We start from the raw sequence: 20,018 nt of genomic DNA, 5'->3' as shown, positions 1-20,018 counted from the left end.
TTCTCTGTCTTTCTGTACAGCACACATCACAATTCTGTGAATTTAGGTTTTAACATAAGACAGGAGGTACAAGACTTTTTATGGCCTCTGCTTTCTGTCCTTTAAAAGACCCTGAGCAGGAGAAATCCTAAAGGCCCCACTGGTGGGTTAGAATGCTTAAAGAGGGCAACCTGGAAAATCATCGAGGTGAGATAAACTGGAATCTCAAGGAGAGATGTGCGTGGACAACTCAGAACAGGACCATGTGGAAGGAAAGAGACTGTGCATGGGAAAATTCTATGGGTCTAGCTTGTCTCTGGGCTTACTTATCCACAAGGCCACCAGTACCGACTCCAACTCCGTCTCTTTTCTATTTCCCTCTTTCATTCCATTTCTCTCATCTCCTGTTATTAACTAAAATGCTCTACTTGTGGGACATACACCCTAGAGACAGAGAGAGACATGTGGCTGCAGGCTGAGGATGAAAAGAAGACAATGAGACCCATTAGAAATGAGTCCAGCGGGGAGACACTGGAGCAGTTCAAGGAAAGCTCAGCTCTGGGCAGAGGGATTTCCTAACTGCCAGCTTGCCAAAGATAGACTGGAACTTAAGACTGGATTCATAGCTAAATGACTATCTGATGGGAGCTCCTTAAGGTTTCTGTCATTCAGGAGGTTCAGTAATGCGCATCGAGGTTAAAGTTGTGTCAGGCTTTAATCTTTTAATAACTACTATCTCTCAGATAACTGACCATTGCAGTTAAACACATCTCTGCATTGAGTATTAGCATCCCACTCTATATGAGGATGACGAGCAAGAAACGTTTTGTTACTTTGTGCTAAAGTCCTCTTCTTAGTTTTCCATTCTTCAGACAAAATACCTCTAGCTCCTTCAGCTGCAACTCTTGACTTAGGCTCTTAAGTGCTTTTTTTTAAAAAATCGGTAACAGGGATCGAACTCACGACCACAAGCTTGCAAGGCAGGCACTTTGCCGCTGAGCTAAATCCCCAGGCCCCTCTTAAGTACCTTTTTGACGCTGAACAGACCAGGACTGTTTTGGGCAGTCACATTTCTCTAAAACCAAGCTACCTGGAATGAATTCTAGATGAATTCTAGATGAATAAAAGACCATTTCCTCCCTCATCAGCAAAACTATCCCTTTGCAAGTGTAGTGTATATGTCTGGGCATGGGACACATGTTCACGCTCCATCAGGCCTTGCAAGTAAATGAGACACCCTATGTCAATCGAAGCAATTAGGTCAAAATGCATGCCTGATATTTTGAGATAGCTATGTCCCTCATGCTCAAAGTCACTGCCTATAAATGCTCTAAATCAGCACTGTCTTCTTTCTACTTCAGGTAATCATCAGATTAAAAAAAACAAGTTTTTAAGTATGAATTGTTTTCAGGTCACATAGCGAAAAATTCACTTTCTTGTCTTCTGTATCCAATGCTAGACACATACATATTAAGTGTGTGTGAAATCCTTACAGACTGACAAGGGCATGAATTGTGGTCATATATAAACCCAATCACTTTCCCAATTCATAAGTCACAACCTTGCCGGAGTTAAGATGTCAGGGTGTGAAATCTGTTTAGTGGCATATTCTTGATAAGTCACCACATATTATGAAAGCACCAGCATCTCAGAAGTTAGAATGCGTAACATTTGCTTGAAACTAAAACTGGTATCAGAAGCAATGCATTCTTCTTTCCATGGTTTGGAAGATCTTCAGTAGCGTTCTCAACCACTTCTGGTGCTCAAAGAGATGTTAATTAGAACTGCCCTTGCATGGCTTCCTTCCGTGTCCCAGCATAATCTTTATGAACTATGATTACCAGGGCTGTCACCGAGGGGAAGAGTACTACGCCCAGCACCGAAGGGAAAGGTAGGGAGGAGAGGAGGCAGAGAGACAGGGAAAATGATCTAATCACCTGTGAGCGGCACCTCCTTCCTTCACTTGAGTGACAACGATAGCGTGAGGTGAGCGCTTTGATCCTCGGCCTCCACTAACCTGAATTCCCAGCCCATCTGATTCTTTGAGCAGCTCCATCTTCCATATCCGACCAACTTCCTCCTTGGAAGAAAAAGCAAGCATATGTGAAGGATGTCGACAGACACACAGCACTGACACAGGAGAGCGGAGCTGCCACATCAGACCAAATATCCATCACTTGTCAACAGACATCGAAGAAGAAAAAGTTGCTGTGGGTTGGACTGAAGTCTCCGGCTGGCGGCACTGCCATCACGGAACAGGCTGCCATCGTGGAAATGTTCTGTTTGCGCCATCCCAAATGGGGCCACTTGCCACAGGCAGCTACGAGTGCTCAAGTGTGGTTGGTGACAACCGAAAGACTTGAGTTTTAATTAATTAAATTTACATATTCAAACAGCCACCTGTGGCTGGTGGCCATGATGTTAGACAGCCCAGCAAGTGTGATTACTCAATTTCCTGACCAGGTTTCTGTTACATGAAGCTTCCTTTGCCCAAGGCCCAGATGCCACTGTGTATGTAAACACAAGGCAGATCTAGGATTCTTTTATTTCTGTATAGTTACTAATTGATAAAGAAAGATGAAAGGAATAACACTTGGGTTTTGGTGCCAAGAGACTTTAACTAGCTTGAACCTAGTTTTGCCATTATAACTTACGAAAATCACCTAATGCATAAATATCTGTTTCTCTGACTTGAAAGTAGGAATTATTATTAATGTTTCTAGGATTTCTCTTAGAATTAAATAAGGTATTTATGGAAACATGTATCAGCATATGATCACCTAGCAGATAATAATAAATGTTGATAGGTAATCATATGACTATCTTTTACCAGAAATGCTTAGGGACTAGAAGTGTTGCAGATTTTGGATTTTAAAATTTTGGAACAGCTGCATATACACAATGAGATATCTTGGGAGTGGGACCCAAATCTAAACGTAAAATTTATGTTTCATATACACTTTATGTACATAGCCATAGGTAATTTCATATAATATTCTTAGTGTACCTGTGTATTAACTGTCACAGGAGGTCCAGTGTGAAATATTCCACTTTTAGTACTGTGATGAAAATAATTTTCAGATTTTGGAGCACTGTTTGGATTTTCACATTAGGAATACTATATATATGTGTGTGTGTTTGTGTATATATATGTGTATGTATGTATTTATGTTAAAAACATCATATTGAATCGAATCTCAAGCTTCCTTAAAACACAAAGATGATGTCTTTGGGAGGAAAAACCAAACCAGAAAATTCATTGATGAACCTGATGTTGACTGTTGGTTGACAGAACTGATGACAACATTGGTCTGTATACTCCTTGAATACATTTAAAATGCTTAAATCCATATAAAAATCTGCCCTTTAAAAAAAAAACTAATGTCTTTAAGTCAGTTGATTGTTCATCAGTTTGCTGCTCTGGTCTGTCCTCTACTTGAATCCCTATTTCATTCTAAGGACACAAACATGCTTGCTGCAAAATTGTTGAGTGCTTCCAGATACTTAGCTGTTCCGAGAAATGAAAGTGAAATCTTTAGAAGTGATTTATTTTGGGATCTTTCTTTAGGTTCCCCCCTGCTATTCTTTCTAGCTCAAGATATATGGGTATGGGCCATAATGTATTCCTTAACACATAAAGCAAAAGCCTTCTGCTTGTTGCATCCATCATGAATGTCCAGCGGAACAGTTAAGGTCTGTACAGATCATGCCATCATCTCCCAAGAAACAGGCAACCTGCCCATTCAAGCTGCTTGCAAAGAAGAAAGAATGCCAAGTATTTAGAAAATCTGAAATGCACAGTGTCAGAAACTAAAATGAAACTCTAGGCAATAGTGAAAAAACCAGATGTGGAGCAGTCCCTGGTGTGCAGCAACGGGACCGTCTGGGGAAATGATTACTAGACAGAAACCTGCTGGAGCCTGTACTTTGCTAGTACAGCAGTGCTCCGTGGGGCTCCCTTACCGAGAAACATGCAGTAGTGCCAACTGTCTCCTCCACCCTCTGACCACAGACGCACGGAGCCTGTCTGGCCAAATGTAACTTCAGAAGCCACTGGCTTACCACAGTAGTTCATGAACTTGTCAATGGTCCCTATTTCATCCAATTGGCCCACTTTGGTCTCCATGGTTTTTGGTTTGCTGCCTCTGACCTCTGGAACACCTTTCTCCTCTCCATTCAGAAACACTCTCCCTGGTCTTTCGTTTCTCGTAGCTCCACTACTTCCAAAAAGCCAGCCTTGGGAATCAGTATGAGAGCCAAGATGGCAGCTTTCAACACTACCCATATAGGAGACTCTGTGGCCCTGGAGATGCCACCAAAAAGAACAAATTCAGAATGTGCTCACTGGTTGCTATGTGTCCCCTGCCAGCATCCTGGGAAGCCTGTGGCTATCTCTCTGGGCATCATGGTGCAGTTGAGACACAGGGGTAAGGCAGTGATTTATTTTTTCCTGGAAAAGATACCACAATTCCCAGGTCCCAGGAGACGAGAGACAGTGTCCCTCTCTCCCCTAGCACAGAAAAGCTGTGGGCCTTCCCCAAAATCAACAGAGTCCATGACTGGAGTTCAGAAAGAAGACATATATGTTTTTAGCTTGAATTAGTAAAACCCTATCTACTCTCATTCCTAGTTTACACTATCACTCTTTTGCCCTTTACTCTCCTCTGTCATTAACCAGGGCGTACAGGTATGGCTCACGGAGGACATGACAACACTAGATACATTCTTGATTTTTAAATGCTTTTAACAGTAAGATTTGTGATGAATCACACAAAACTATGCTGATGGCTGGTAAAATAGCAGCTAAATGTATACACTGACAGATGGAAAGTAAGTTTCCATCAAGAGCATCCAAATACCAACTTTCTACCCTCCCCTGCCCAGCACACACAAAACTAAGAAACAAAACAAAAACAAAACCCACATATCGAAAACAAATGGCTTCAGAGCATGGAAATGATTGTCAATGCCGAATCATTCTAGTCAAAACTCAAATCTTTTTCACTTTTATCCGGTAACATGATTTCCCCCCGTAATTGAAAGTGAGAATTATAAGGGGATTGTCTCAGAAAATCAATGCAGGAATTCTGTGACCAGCATCATGCAAAGCATTAAGTTCATAAACCGAGGTACCACTGTGTCAAGCAAGCAGTGAGAGGCCACGGTTACCAATTTAAGTCATATGACTGCCAGTAAATATTCTACGCTACTTGTAAATTTAGTTGCCTACAGCTAAAGCAATGTGCAGTTAAAAATTAGGGCCTGAGGTTTGTTAGTTAAAGTTGGTACTGGCCCAAAACAAGCAGGCTAACTTATTTACACTCTGGTTCAGTGCAAACTGGATTCTTTTCCCCTCTATTCCTGGCTTTCCCATCTCAATAGGAACAGAACTGTCAGCTACTCAAGCTACAGAGGCGAGGCCAGACAAAAGACCGTGTGTGATCTCTGGTGCCTCCTCCTATTTTGTTTCCTACTTCCAAGCCGTGGAAGAGATCTGTAAATTCTGCTTCAAATCAGACCCCACATTCATCTGCTTCTGCTCTTCTCCACTGGCACCTTTGTCAAAGCCACCAGCATCTCTAGCTTGGGTGACCACGAACGCTTCCTGTCTGGGTTCCTGTTTTACTATTCATTTTCTAAAACTGACTCTTCTCCATTAAACATCCAGGGTAAATGTTTAAAAAGCAAAGGATATGCTGCATTTAGCTTAAACCCTCCAGCAGCTTCAGTGGCTCCCCACAGACTGAGAAAAAGCCCAGACTCTCCATAATGGTGCACAGGACCACTTGTAAGTGAGCCCTGTCCACTGTCCTGAATCATCTCCTGGTGCTCAGTTCCTCCGCTCCTGGAGCATCGTATTGTTCCTGCTTTAGCTGGCTTGTCCTTGGGGACACTCTGTTCCCTGATTTTACAGGGCTGCCTGGCTCAGTAAAACATTGCTTCTTCTTTTGCAGATATCCAATATCAACTAGCTCCTCATCCATATGCCTCGCCACTTTCCATGTCACCCTGGTTTAGTTCATTTACACTTGTCACTGCTGGGTGTTCTGATTTGTGTATTTGTTTATTATTTATGGCCTTCCTTCCTTCAGGCTATAAATGCTATGGGGTAAAGTACCTTGTCCGTTTCCTTTACCAATGGGCTCACTAGTAACCAGAACAGAACCTCACACAGAACAACATTGTACAAGCAACACAGAATTAACAAGCATAAAATGTTTGTACACGAATCTTATATTTGGTTCTTCGGCATCATTGAGACTCAGGAGGTTACCCAGATGGGAGACCTGTGTGACCACCAGTATTTAGTATGTGATCTGTGGCCCAGCTGCCCAAAGACTGGACATCCATTTTCCTCTTACACTGGTTTAAAAGACAATGAGACTTTGTCAGCCTATTGAGGAAAAGGCCAAATCACAAAACATGGAATGCTACGGGCTTCTGTAATGCTGTCAGTGTACCTTTTCCTGTAAGCCTCCCACTGTGGCGTGAGTTCACATGTGCATCTCTTCACTGAAGTCACTGCACAGATGTATTTACTACAGCAGGGTGAAACATAAAAGGGAACTAACTCACAGCATTCAAATGACCTCATTTCTGCCGGAACCAAAAATAACGCTTTACAACAGCATCTTTGCCCCAAATGTGAGCAGACACATCAGCCAACTAGAATTCCGCTGCAGGAAAGGCTTTGACTCTCACTGCAAACCTATTCTGAGACTGTCTGTTATCCCTTCTCATTTAGAAAGATTGCTAAGAAATGAGAAAAAAAAGTGTGATCACGTCAGAGCTGGAAGTCACTCAGTCATCAGACCAAAATGCTCAGTTTACAGCCAAGGAAACAGAAAAACCACCGGAGCCCAAAGGCCTCAGGGCTGGGGATGGAAGAGCTGGGGCTGGAGTCCACTATCTTACCTGTCAGGCCTGGCCCCTGTGGGCGTTTTCATTAATAAAGATCTACAGAGCACCAACAGGAACAAGGCCCTGAACTGGAACTGGTGACAGAAAGACAAACAGGCTCTGCCCTGGGGACACAACAGGCCAAATGGTAGCTGGTACACGTGGGACTTGTGTCACACAGACAAGGGAGGAGTACTGCAGGAGACTTTAGGGACAGAGGTCTCAGGGTGAAGCAGGTGGCAGCAAGTGTCTCAGACTCCTGGGAAACACAGAAGCCAAACTATGCCAGAGGTAATGAAGGAGGACCTAGGTAGAAGGGGCAGCATCCACAATGGCTCAGAGGCAAAAGGGAACAGAGTTTCTAAAAACATCTGCCGTGAACAGCCCAAACTGGGGCGGCAGACAGCAGTGGGAAGCAGGATGTCCTGGACTAGTTCAGAACTGTGCTGGCCACCAGGAGCTCGGAACCTCTGACTCCAGCCCCGTATTCCAGGGAGGTGAGACACGCTGGCATTTGAGTTAATAATGAAGCACACCTATTAACAAAATCACCCTAAAGTTCTTGAAGCGTGGGGTTTGGAGAGCTTCTCGGTCGGGGAATGAAACCGTATGCCACGGGGGGCACATGTCACCTCTGCAACAACAGAAACTCGGGTCAGAGCTCCTTGCAATCCTCACCTTGTACACCTCTTACACAAGCTGTTCATTTGTATCCTTCATCATATTTTTTCTTATCTAGTAAACTGGTTTATGCAAAAACATTTTTAAAGGACAAATGTGGGAGGTGGAGACTGGAAGTTAAAGAGGGATCAGATAATGAGGGCCTCAGATGATACACGCCAAGGTGTTCCAAGGTTACCCTGGGGATGAACAGACCTCAAGTGTATTCACAGACATACTACTCAGTGCTAATGTCAATAAACTTGCCTGCGTGGAAGATACTAGGATCTTTCCCCTGTATTATGTGATTAAATTTTAATTTTCACAATAAAGCATTATAAAAATATAGATTGTATGTTGACAGACTTAAAAATATTTCATCTTGAATAATGATCTTTGCTAGAAATGTATCAAAGCTCACCAAGCTTATTTCTAACACTGCTTGTTTATGTCCTAAGAGACTCTTAAGGAAGACGGACCCAATTTTTGAAAAGTGAGTTGGCTGGTATATGCAGTAGTACCTCATTCCACAAATGCTTTTATTTGCAAACAATCTGGTTCGCCAACAGAAGTGTTCGGCAAAATTTTGTTTTTGTTGGCAAACTGTATCAGGTGACACACAACGCTGGCCACATTTCCCACATGAACATGAACATGGCTACCTTTTCCAGAACTGTGGAACGCATAAAGCTTGTGCACTGAGGTACCACTGTGTATAATTATGTGCTAATTTTCTACCAAGATACTACTTTTCAAAAGAAAGTATTTATTAAAAAGAAATATGCTTCTTATTGCTCTGTTAAGGGAGAACAGAACAAGGAAACAAAGACTGAGGATTTATTTTAATGTAATCTTTTTTTAGAGCAAGTAAGTCCATGAAGTAGTACCTGGCAAACAAAAACGGTTTGAATAAGCATTTATAGGTCTTTTCTGTAATTTATTAAGTCTTTATAGATATATTAAATCATTAATAAAGCAGAAATAGAACAACACTGACATGTTTAATCTCCCATTATTCAAATGAAATGGAATTTTCCCACCAAAGGCTTAAGAGTAAATAGCTAATTTCTGGTTTTCTGGAAATTCTATTTTAGCATGACCTCGGTTTCAACTATCCTGGAGTAAAAATAAAAATCTTCTTCAGCCCAAGAACCTAGCCATCCTCTTATGAAAAGCTCTTGGTTCGTTTTAGTGCCACGAGGACGTGGAGAGGGATGTGAAGATTTACCTGTTGTCACCTCCAACAGTCCTGATCGAATAAATTTAATGAATGGACTTCAGGGGCTGAGAAGTGTGCTAAAATGTGCATTGCTGGGACAGTTTGTGGTCCATGCTCACTTACCAAGACCAAAAATATGAACAGCGTCAATGATCCGTTTATAGATTATGGACAGTAACAAAGAATGCAAATTCCAGATGGCAACCTTTTCCTCTCCATAAGGACATGCCTTAAAAAAATATTGCCCCAATGTCAATAGGTCAAGTTTTACGCCCTTTCATTTATACCTCCTAGGACTCTTTCTTTTTTGGCGGTACCTAGGATTGAATCCAGGTCCCTTGCTCTGAGCCACACCTCCCTCCCTTTATATAATTTTGCTTTGAGACAGGGTCTTTTTGCTAAGTTGCTCGATCTGGGCTTGAACATGCACCAGAAGTGTGTACCAACACACCTGGCACAGATATTTGATCATGAGCATAAAACCAGGCAAAAGAACTTTGATATGTGTAGTTGTTAGGTAGTCTAATCCAGAAATTCAACTTCACGTTACTGTTTTTAATTAAGATGAGTGAAGGGTTGGTACTCATTTAGAAATTTGGTGGTAGGTTTTTCTTGCTTTAAATATCATTCCAAAAAATTTCCGCTGTCACCTAAGTTAAATTAAAGGCTGCTCTTTGGACTGTATATATGATTTGACCTCTTCTGGTGCCCTAAATCTTTGATATAATTCAGGAATTTTGCCCTACCTTATATTGTTCACATTAGGTCATGTGTGTATTCACAATGTAATCACTAGGTGAAGAAAGTCGTATCAAGATATGATACTCACTAGTAAGGATCCCATTTTAAGGTTTGTTGATTTTAATTTGGGGGGGTATATACTATAGTCTCTACTTCGTCCTTAGTCGTTTTAGGGGGAGATTTGTAAAACAGATCGAAAAATCACAGAAAGTGACATCAAGTTTTTGTTGTCTTTTTTAATACACCCATTCCTTGACAAATAATGCCTCCCAGCTGAATGAGGCTCACGCAGCTCCTCAGATGAACACAATCCATTGAGAGAGAGCTCATTTTTATTCTTCTCAACCTATCACAGAGATTGGCCAAAATCCCGAAATAACCACATCGACAGGAGAACTTACAGTGGCTGCCAGGTACCCTTCTTCAGTGCACAAAGCTGCACTGATGCTGCCACGTCATTTGACTGCCTGACCCTCTCATGCCTAGAGATCACCTCCTGAACCAGGGAAGGAGCCAGTCAGCACCACCCAGCAAGCAACTGCTTCCTTAAGAACCTGTACAGACAGCTGCTGGCAGGACTCTTGGAGCAAACACATCTACCCTAAGAACTGCAGCTGTGATATGAAAATGTGGGATACAATGGCTGAGACCATCTCCAGTCAGAACGTAAGACATCTTCTTTGCCTTTAGGCAAAACCAGTCTCGGCCCTCAAAGCTGGATGTCATGCATCAGAGGTTTCTGAGAAGCATCCAAGCCCCACTGGAATTTATCCATGTGATGCCATGCTATCATGAAAATATCACTGGTTTTCAGCTGTTAAAAATAAAAGCATGAGGGCATAGGAGCACATGTTTATAATCCCAGCACTCAGGAGGCCAAGGCAGGAGGATCACGGGTTCAAGGTCAGCCTGGGCTACACACAGTGAATTCAAGGTCAGCCTGAACTACAGAACAAGACTTTGTTTCAAAAAACCAAAAAATAAAGAGAAAAAAAAAAAAAAAGCAGATGCCTCCCTGCATGCTGGATCCTCTTCCTGTGTGATACCGAAGCTAGGATGTCTGTGCTATCAACTGCCTTGAAGTTGCAATTTCCCTGGGACAGCACTGATGACAAAGGATGCAGTTTGAGTGCTTTGGGCCTCATCTGACTCAAATTTCACCACAGGCTTTTCACTTATTATTCTCTGATTTGCTCTTTATTTAAGTAGGATAATTACTGGGACTGTTTTGTTGTTGTTATGTGCTCTTATCACTTATCTTGATGAACTGGTGATGTCTAGGTAAACTCAGGTGTTTTCTAAACTTTACTTTTTTTTTTTTTTGTTTTTTTTTGTCTTTTTGAGACAAGATTTCACTATATTGCCCAAGCTGGCCTCAAATTTGCAGTCTTCCTCCCTCCTTAGCCTCTGGAGTGCCGGGATTACAGGCATGTAGTACCATTGCCTGGCTTGTTTTCTATGCTTTAAAAGCAACTTTAAACCAAGTTTCTTTTAAACTTCTGGTTCCAAAATAAAATCAAAGCAAACCTTACCCGTGGCAGGCAGTCACTGGACTGGGAGTCTGTCTTCCCAGCTTTGGAGAAGCGGCGTTTGTCACTGCCCGAGGTCAGGGGAGCCTCTGTCTTTGGAATTCTAGGCTCTGCCCCTTTGTCTGCTTCCGACCGCTCTAGATTGGGTCCAGCTGCGTCCTTGAGCGAATGGGAGCCACTGTCTAGCTCAGAGCCCTGCCCGTTCGCCTGCTCGGGGTCTGCACTGCCGTTCTCCAGCTCAGGGCTCGGATTGTGGGCCACCTCACAGCTGGTGCTGCTGTGCGACTCCTCAGGGGTCTTGCTGGTGGGAGGTCTGGAAATGACCCCAAACTTTCTGGTTCTTTTTCCCTTCTTTGAAGCTTGGTCACCCAGCTCCAAGGTAGGTGTCTCTCCTGGTTCCGAGCTGTTGCTGCTGTTGCCATTGTAAGTCGAGTGGGCTTTGTGCTTGAAGCGCCGCAGCATGATCAGGTAGATGAAGCCGCCATTCCAGCACTGCTCAGCCAGGTAACTGCAAGGGACAGACAGGGGCGTCAGACAGGCCTCGGTGACCGAGAACCTGGCCAGGACATGGAGTGCTGGGCTTCCCAGGGAGCTCAGTGCTCACAGGCCTTTTCATCCCTGTGACTGCTGACAGGAAAGAGATCCCACAACAAACACACACAACCCCAGTCATCAGGGAAAGGTCTTCTGTCGACAGTCAATCCTAACACATCATTAAAAAGTAAAATAAATTCTTTTTTATTTCATGCATGCTAGGCAAATGCTGAGCTACACTCCTAGCCCCTAGAAAAAATTCTTATAGGAAGACGAAGTTCAAATGCTGTATAGTAGAGGAGGGTAAGTATTGTCAATAGTATTTAATTTTATACTTCAAAATAGCTACTACAGAGCTTTTTCAATGTTCCTTTTCAGTGTCCCAATGATACAGGAAATGATAGATGTCCCAGGTGATCTGGGCATTACACTCTGTGTACATGTATTGAAATGTCATGCCAAACCACATAAATATATATAATTATGTGTCAACTAACAATAAAATAGTTTTTAAAAAGATGAGGTATAGGAATCTGTCTAGACCTTGTCAAGCTCTGGAGGAGTTTATAAATTGTAATAACAGGGAAAGGTTATTGGAATTCTCACAAGTAATTCCAACCCACCATATCCAATACAACCCATGGCGGAATCAAGAGACAAAGATGTATCTGCAGTTGTGGGGAGAAGGGGGGTCCTAAGTTCAGCTGCAACAAAGGCCACGATCCAGGGCTGAACCCAGTTTTCTTCATTCATGAAGAGGGGAGTGGCTCGGGGTCCCACAATGGGAAGTACCTGAGTGCTATGAGCTGGCCTAGGTAGGAGGCACAGTGGCACCTCTGTGACATGCAGAGAGGGGTACCCAGAAGGAGAGCCAGATCCTGGTGACAGGTAGGCTTTAAGTCTGGAGGCATCTGCATAACACAGTTTGAGCAAGTATCTTGTCTTGGGGCCGCTGCTTCAGCCCTGATGTCTAGTTGTTATTGCCCTGGGATCTCACTGCCTCTTTCTTGAGGTTCAACCCTAGCTGTGCACTTAGTAGTAGGGAGCTACAGGCAGAGCAGCCCAGACTTCTTGCTTTGCTTCAAAGGCTACACATCAGAGCCTCAGCTGGACCCATCTGCATTGCTTAAAGTCAATGGAGGGGGTAGAGTGTTTTCCTAGCCAGCTCCATCAGTACCCGGAAGCAGAGCAACAATCAAAATGGAAGCAAATCAGCTCTTTTGGAGGGCAGCAGCAGTCTTGGAGGCCTTCTACAATGAGGGGCTTGGTTGAAGCAAGAAAGAATTCTCTACTTCAATAATTTCTTAGATCAGAATTGTGCTAGACTCTCATCTATACATTGCTGTTATTTTCTTATCGATATATTACTTTGAGTTTCTCATCTATAGATTGCTGATGAGATAATAATCCAAGCACCCAGGATAAAGAATAGATAAAATCAGTTGCAGGAAATGTAAGGCTCTATCATTAGGCCAAAAAAAAAAATCAACTTTATAATAGTCCATTGTACCCCATGGCAGCTAAAGTGACCAAACGTACAACCCTGAGTAGGAGGCGGGGGACTGACTGGAGCTCAGCCCTAACTTGCTAAATCAGCGCTGGCACAGAATCAGTGTCAGGTTCATCTCTGGCCATGGTCCTACCTGGGTCCACAGCATACATGATGGTTCCTTCCAGTTTGAGCTGCACATTAAGAAGAACACTGACAAAATGGACATAAGAGACCAGGACAAAGAAAGCTGCTGGAAACTGACAATCAGGAACATTTGGGAAATAAGAGACATTCAGCATGGAGAAGATAGGGTCAAGGCCAGTTGCTTCTTTAAATATCTGAGGGAGGCAAATATTGAGAAGCAGGAAATCATCTGAGATAATGCATGGGAAGCGTGACACTCGGTAACTGCTCCTGAGTTTACAGAATCCCAAGAAAATAAAACATCAAATGAAGTAATTAGTGGTATTCAGGATCCTAGGTCATTAAAGCTTCAGCAAAGAAAACACTTGGTCAAAGTCAGGAAAGGAAGTCGGGCTGGACTCTCCATTAGCGCCATCCAAGATAAAGTAGCACAAATCCCTGAGGAGCCCAGGGAAATGCTTTTGCCACTGGAATCCTGCCATGTCCTACACATCACTGGTTCCCAAACAGTGTCAACAACGAAATCCTTCATAAATCAAACCTGCTTCCAGTCCTCTTATCCCTACAAAGGGAAGGCCTGGGGCTGCACTTGGTACCTTCCCAAGTGTACAAAGCCAGGTGCTCTCCCTCCGGGCCTGATGCTGACTCTAAAGAAATAGGGACTACAGGTAAAAGATGGCTTTCTGTGATCTTGTCACCAGGGAAAATCAGATCTGAGGGCTGGGAAGTCAGATGTGGAGCGGAGGCCTGGTTATCATAGTCCTCTCTCTTTACCAGCTGTCACTTAGGTAGCAGACACTGGGAGGGGCATTGCGAGTGAAGTGGTGGCCAGCTGTGACGGAAGCACACTGGAGTCTGGCCTGAAGGCACCAAGTCCCCAGCCCTATAGATCAGAGTAATGACAGTGCCTGTTTTATGAGAGAAAAGAATGATTCTCAATGTTTGCCATGCAGTAAAGTGAATAAGAGAGAAGGGACTCAAACCGCAACCAAACTAATAAAAACTCTCTTTGATGCTGGGCTGTATATCATGGTGGCAAACTCACACACACAAAAACAAACAGGGAAGAAAGAAAAAAAAGATACTGTACAGATCTCAGGCCAGTCTATGAAATACAGCAAGAGGAACAGGCACAAAAGGCCAACGATTTAAAGTCTGGAAAATAAAAATTAAACCTGGTTCTCAGCACAATTGCCCTAAAATGTTTAGACTTCATTTCTTTAACTTGTATATTTTTTCCAGACTGGAAAATCTGAAAATTTAGCAGCCAGTTTGTAAGGGTTTCACTGAGCAAACAACTTCCAGCTAAAATGTTACATGTACTCAGATGGTATAAAAAGCAATGTTAAAAAAGGCCAAGGTAGAAAGTCAACCAACTCCTCATTCTGGCTTTGGCCCAACCATATAAAACAACGACATACAAAATTTCTATCAACTGATGAATGAAGAAATTGTGTCATATTTATAACATGGAATATTACTCAGCAAAAAAAGGAGTAAATTATAAGCAGTAACATGAATGACACTTGGAAACATGATGCAAAAGGCTGCATGTTATATAAAGTGAACAAGAGAGAAGAGACTCAAACAGCAACCAAACTAATAAAAACTCTCTTTGATGCTGAGCTGCATATCATGGTGGCAAACTCACACACACAAAAACTACAAAAGGCATATTATATAAATCCATTTAGTATATGACATGTACAATATGCAGATGCAAAGTGACTAGAAGTTTCCAGGACTTAGAAGGGAATTGGACTGACTGCTGATAGGTAAAGGGCACAGGGTGGAGGTGCGTGACAAGAATGTTGTGGAATTAGTAATAATGGCTGTCTAATGTATATACTAAAACCAGTTGAACTGAACACTTTAAAATGGTGAATTTTAGTTAGTCAGGTTTCAATTGCAGTAACAAATATGTGGCACAATCATCTTATGAAAAGAAAAGGTTTCATTTGGCTTATGCTTTAGAGGTTTTCAGTTCATGACTGCTTGGCCCTGTTGCTCTTGGGTCTGTGGAGAGGCAGCACGTCATCATGGCGGCAGCACGTCATCATGGCGGCAGCACGTCATCATGGCGGCAGCCTGCAGCTAAACTGTTCACATGATGGCTGGGATGTGAAGAGAAAAGAGGAAGGGGCTGGGGCCCCAGTGCCAGAACACTTTCCACCAGGCTCCACCTCTTAAAGGTTCTACTACAATCCAACTGTGCAACAGCCTTTCAGATGTGAGCCTTTGTGGACACTTATACATACAAACCATAGCATGAATTATGTATCTTAATTTTTTTTTTTTTGTGATAGGGTCTCACTATGTAGTGTAGGCTGGCCTTGAACTCACAGTGATCATCCTGCCTCAGTCTCTAGGATTACAAGTGTGTACCATCATGCATGGCTCTATTTTTTTTTTTAAGTAGTAAATATAATATTGGTAAAGTTTTAACTTTATTCTTTGAGTAGATGCTTTATAAACACTATTTCCATAAGAACTGCCTTTGAGGCAACTGCAGCTATGAAATAAATATTAATTACCTTGCTCAAGTTTGCATACCTACCACTAAGTGGCAAATCTAATCCTCATTCCAAAGCTCATAGTGTATCCCCTGTGCAGTTCTGCTCTGAGTTACTCTCAGCTCTGTGCTATTTGCAAAGTAAAGCTGTTAAACTGAGTCATCTCTGTATTTCATTTATGCTAATAATTGTGAATGCTAGTTTCCCAGGAAGAGCTCTGGGGAAAAAGGACCAAGTCATGGATAGGATAGAATAAAAAACAGCCATCCATTTTATGTCTGAGTTATCGTGGGCCTTGTTCTGATTTGAATGTGTCCCCATATGTTAAAGGTGGTACTACTATTAGGAGATGTGCTAAACCATGGGAGATGTAGAGGGGTGTGCCCCTAAAGAGGATAGGGGATCCCCTTCTCCTTTGTCCCGTTTTGCTTCCCTGAACCATACAGTGAAAGAACTTCCTCTAATATGAGCATCTGTCACGATATACTGTGCTCCCACACTGATCCAAGAGCAACGGAGCCCAGTGAGCGTGGACTGAAATCTCTGAAACCGTAGGTCAAAATAAATCTTTCCTCGTTTTAAGTTTACTTGCATCAAGGGTCTGTTACAGTGATGGAAAGTTGACTAACGCAGGCCTCCTGGATACTCACCATCAAATGAAAAAAAGATTTTTTCCTAGAGAGTCAATTCATTTAAAATTGCTTTTGGGAACCTAAGCAATTTTAACCTTTTATACTATAAACTGAGTTTTTTGATGGGTTATATATGTAGAGATTTTTTCTTTAGTACCAAAACTATTGGATCAATGACTTGGATCATGAGATCTTAAATATCTTTCCCATATCCTGTTCTTATGGGAGCTGCAAGAATTCTGAGTTTCCTGTGACTGAGACAGTGTTTTACTCCTGGGGCAGGGCCCATACTTGGTAAAATTACAAAGCCAAGTGGAGTTTATATTTAGTTCAGTACCATCTCCCTGTCCGCTCCTCACTTCCGGGCGATAAATAAGACCTGACACCTTAAAGGAACCGAATGACAGTTTATTTTATCCTTTCCTGGACTCTGAATTATCTAAGGTCAACCAGAGGCAAAGGGCAACAAATGAATTATGAACACTGTAGCAAGGTGGTGAAGAAGAGACTTTTGGGCAGGGGCTAATCTCTTTTAGAGTTCTTTAAATCACCTTTAACCTAACGGCCCCGTATACCACATTTATCTGTATTAAAATAATTTGCCTCACTTTTTCAGCATTGATTCATACATCCAAACCTCCTCCGTCTAGTAGGAATGTTATACAGTATTACAGACTTTATACTAAGCTTAAAATCAGTTTGTTTTCTGTTGCCATAATACAATATCTGAGGCTGAAATATTCTGTTTATAAATTATAAACAAAGATGTTTTATTCTGGCTCGTGGTCCTAGAGATTGGGAAGTCCCAGAATGGATGGCCACACCTGCTGAGAACTCTGTGCTTCCGTACCTCATGGCAGAAAGCAGAGGGGCAAAGCGGATAGAAGAGGAGCCTGCAGAACACAAAGGGTGGGTTCACTTTGTAACAGCTCTTGAGGAAACTAATCCATTCCCATGAGAATGAGAACTCACTCACATGAAAAAGGCACGGATCCATTCAGGAGGCCTCCCCCTGCACCCCCGCAAACACCTCCCACTAACTGTGATCCCCCAGTGCTGCTGTAATGGGGACCCAGCCTCCACATGAGTTTTGGTGGATGTGATCACATCACAGGACAGTATCTAGGAAAGAAGAAATTGAACACCATGTCATTTAGAAAAACGAAAGGCTCTTCTTCATAAAAAGCAATAGTCTTTTAGTCTATTCTGTATTTTTCCCTAAAACTTTGAGATTTTCCTGAAGCAAGGAAAATTATTAATTCAATTAAAATTTCCTTGACTTGACACTCCCAGGATGATCTTAAACTGAAGCAAGATCAATATCTATAGAAATGAGGTTCTGAATTCTAACCCAGAACTTTCCCTCTGGAATCTGTTTCAGTTCTTTACTTCCTGGGTCTTCTTCTGAACTCAGCCCTCCTCCTTTTCCCCTCAACAAGAGCCTCATCTCCAAAGTGAGGGGGGAGCCTCTGTTCCCTTCCTTGTGTGTTGTCCTAATTCTGGAGTCTGCGTTCTTGGGAACTGGAAGGTCTGAAAAGCAGTCGGCAGGTGATGCTGGGTGCTTGGAAGAACTGGAGGGATGAAGGTATCCAAAGGTTGAGAACAAGAAATACAAGGAATACAAGGAGAGAGTGAACAGCACAGGAGGATGTCAGAAGTCCAAAAGACACATTATCTATGTCTTGATTCTACCAAGAGAGAGTTTAAGGCAGTTGTATGATTTTGTTATTTCGATGATTTTGTCAAAATCTAGAGAAGAATAATCTCCAGGTGCCTCTGCGAATCATTTTAGGCATTCAACCTCTGAGTGCTACTGAGGCCTGCACACAGAATGAACTCAAGGGAGGGCACCGCCAAGCTGAACCGTGAGTGTGTAGACGTGGGTACTTTTTTGCAAACATGTTATGCCTAATTATGGCCAGAGATCTGTCTGGAGCTATGAATCTGGAGATTCCCAAGGAACAATGAGTTCAGAGGAAATGTTAAATATAGACCTTGATTTGCCGGTGAAGACTTGGCTGGGACAGAGAGAGGCAAGTTTTGGCAGCTCTGTGACAGGAGAAGGGACCAGAGCTATCTCAGGCTTGCTTTCCAGGTAACTTGGATTTGAGGTATACTGAGAGTATCTGAGGGGTATCTGAGGAGTATACCTCAGATTCCACAGCCTTCCCCAATAAGTCAAGCTGTTCCAGGGTCTCTAAATATTGAATGTCTTTGCTGAGTGCTGTGCTGATAAGAGCAACATCCTTGGTGTGCTTTTGTGGCCTTTTCTGAAGATAAATCAATCTACTCTGCTATTGCAGAAATGGAATAAAGTAGCCTGACTAGACGGTTGAAGGACAGTTCAACTGCTGAAAGTCTCTGAGAGCAGGTCACCTCCGAGGTGCAGGAGTGTATTCCAGGGACACAGCAGCAGCCCAAGGAAACCAGTTTCCACTCCGTTTACTTCTACTCAGCAGAAATGGCTGGAGCTCAGTGACTTTCCCCTTCTCTCCCTTATCTCAAACCTAGACAGTGCAACATGAATTAGTGAGTATGTTCTCTTTAATTAATTTCTTCGTTAAGGTTTGGATCAGGGGACACAAGTCAACAGTGAAGAAATGGGTTAATGAGAAGTCTGTATCAGTCCACTCTGATTCATCAGAGATATATTCTGAGATCCCAAGTAGATGCCTGATTAAAGGATTGTACTGACCCCTGTTTATTCTGTGTCTTTTTCCTGAAACATGCCTACTCACATACGTATATACTCATTCAGTTTTTCATTTAAAGGAGTACTTTATAACTTCTCTTTGGCATATCTGAATTTCCAGCATCACAACTCTCATGCTTTGTGGCCATTATTAAGTAAAACAGGGTTTTCACAACAATCACTGCTGAAGCACAAGAGCTAATCTGACAGCCAAGATTGCTAAACAACTAACAGGTGAACAGTGTACACAGCACAGGTATACGGATAAAGGGATGATTTATGTCCTGGGTAAACAGAGTGGGATGACAAAAGATTTCATCAAGCTAGTCAGAATGGCTTATAATTACAAGTTGTGAACTATTTATTTCTGGAATTTTCCAATTAATATTCTGAGACTGAATTGAGTACAGGTAACTAAAAACCTCAAAAAATATAACAACAGGGATGTGGGATTAATGACATTTCTGTGAATAATAAGCTGTCTTTTATCTCTGATCCATGAGTTTCATGTCTTCCACAAGCATCCATGAAACCACACAAGCTAACTTGGTAGTTCACCAGTAGAGTAAAATCATAGTTCTTGACTATTGCAGGGCAATATGCAGATTATAAATTCTTCTTGCTCCTCATCATCAAGCACAGTAAAAAGAGCTCAATATTCTACGCCTGAACCAGTAATTAGAAATATAAGTCAACATGCATTTAAAGAAACTAATATTTAATAAGGTTTTCTTTAAGGTTCAGCCAAACAAAAGAATTAAATACTAAAAGCAGTAAGAAATAAAGCAGATACTTCATGGTATGAGTCTATATAGCACTCTCAACTTAGGGTGTCAGCCTAGGCACATCTGTGTCCAGCAGGGTTACATGTACACTCTTCTGTTCTCTCCCGGCTTACACTCTGTCTCTCATATCCACTGACCCATTAGATGCAATATCCCTGGATACAAAGGGGGAGGGTGAGAGCAGTGTAGGGAAATACT

General features: G+C 42.4%; 1 protein-coding gene across 6 annotated transcripts in view; it reads right to left on the bottom strand.

Annotated features, from left to right (window-relative positions):
* The window catches only part of Pdzd2 (PDZ domain containing 2), a 370,241-nt gene that overhangs the window by 90,702 nt on the left and 259,521 nt on the right, over positions 1-20,018 (bottom strand). For 5 of the 6 annotated variants that reach the window (XM_063258030.1, XM_063258032.1, XM_063258031.1 and 2 more), the window contains 2 exons: positions 11,032-11,536; positions 1,917-2,059 (listed from right to left, as the gene is read on the bottom strand). In XM_063258030.1, the coding sequence (XP_063114100.1) occupies positions 1,917-2,059; positions 11,032-11,536 (648 nt within the window). The remainder of the gene's footprint in view (positions 1-1,916; positions 2,060-11,031; positions 11,537-20,018) is intronic. The other variant, XM_063258033.1, reaches the window with a different exon arrangement.

Source organism: Cavia porcellus, unplaced genomic scaffold (genome assembly GCF_034190915.1).
Source record: "Cavia porcellus strain 051 isolate PalLab524CR breed Dunkin Hartley unplaced genomic scaffold, mCavPor4.1 scaffold_11, whole genome shotgun sequence".
Lineage (NCBI taxonomy): Eukaryota > Metazoa > Chordata > Mammalia > Rodentia > Caviidae > Cavia > Cavia porcellus.
This window is presented reverse-complemented; position numbering and strand designations above follow the sequence as displayed.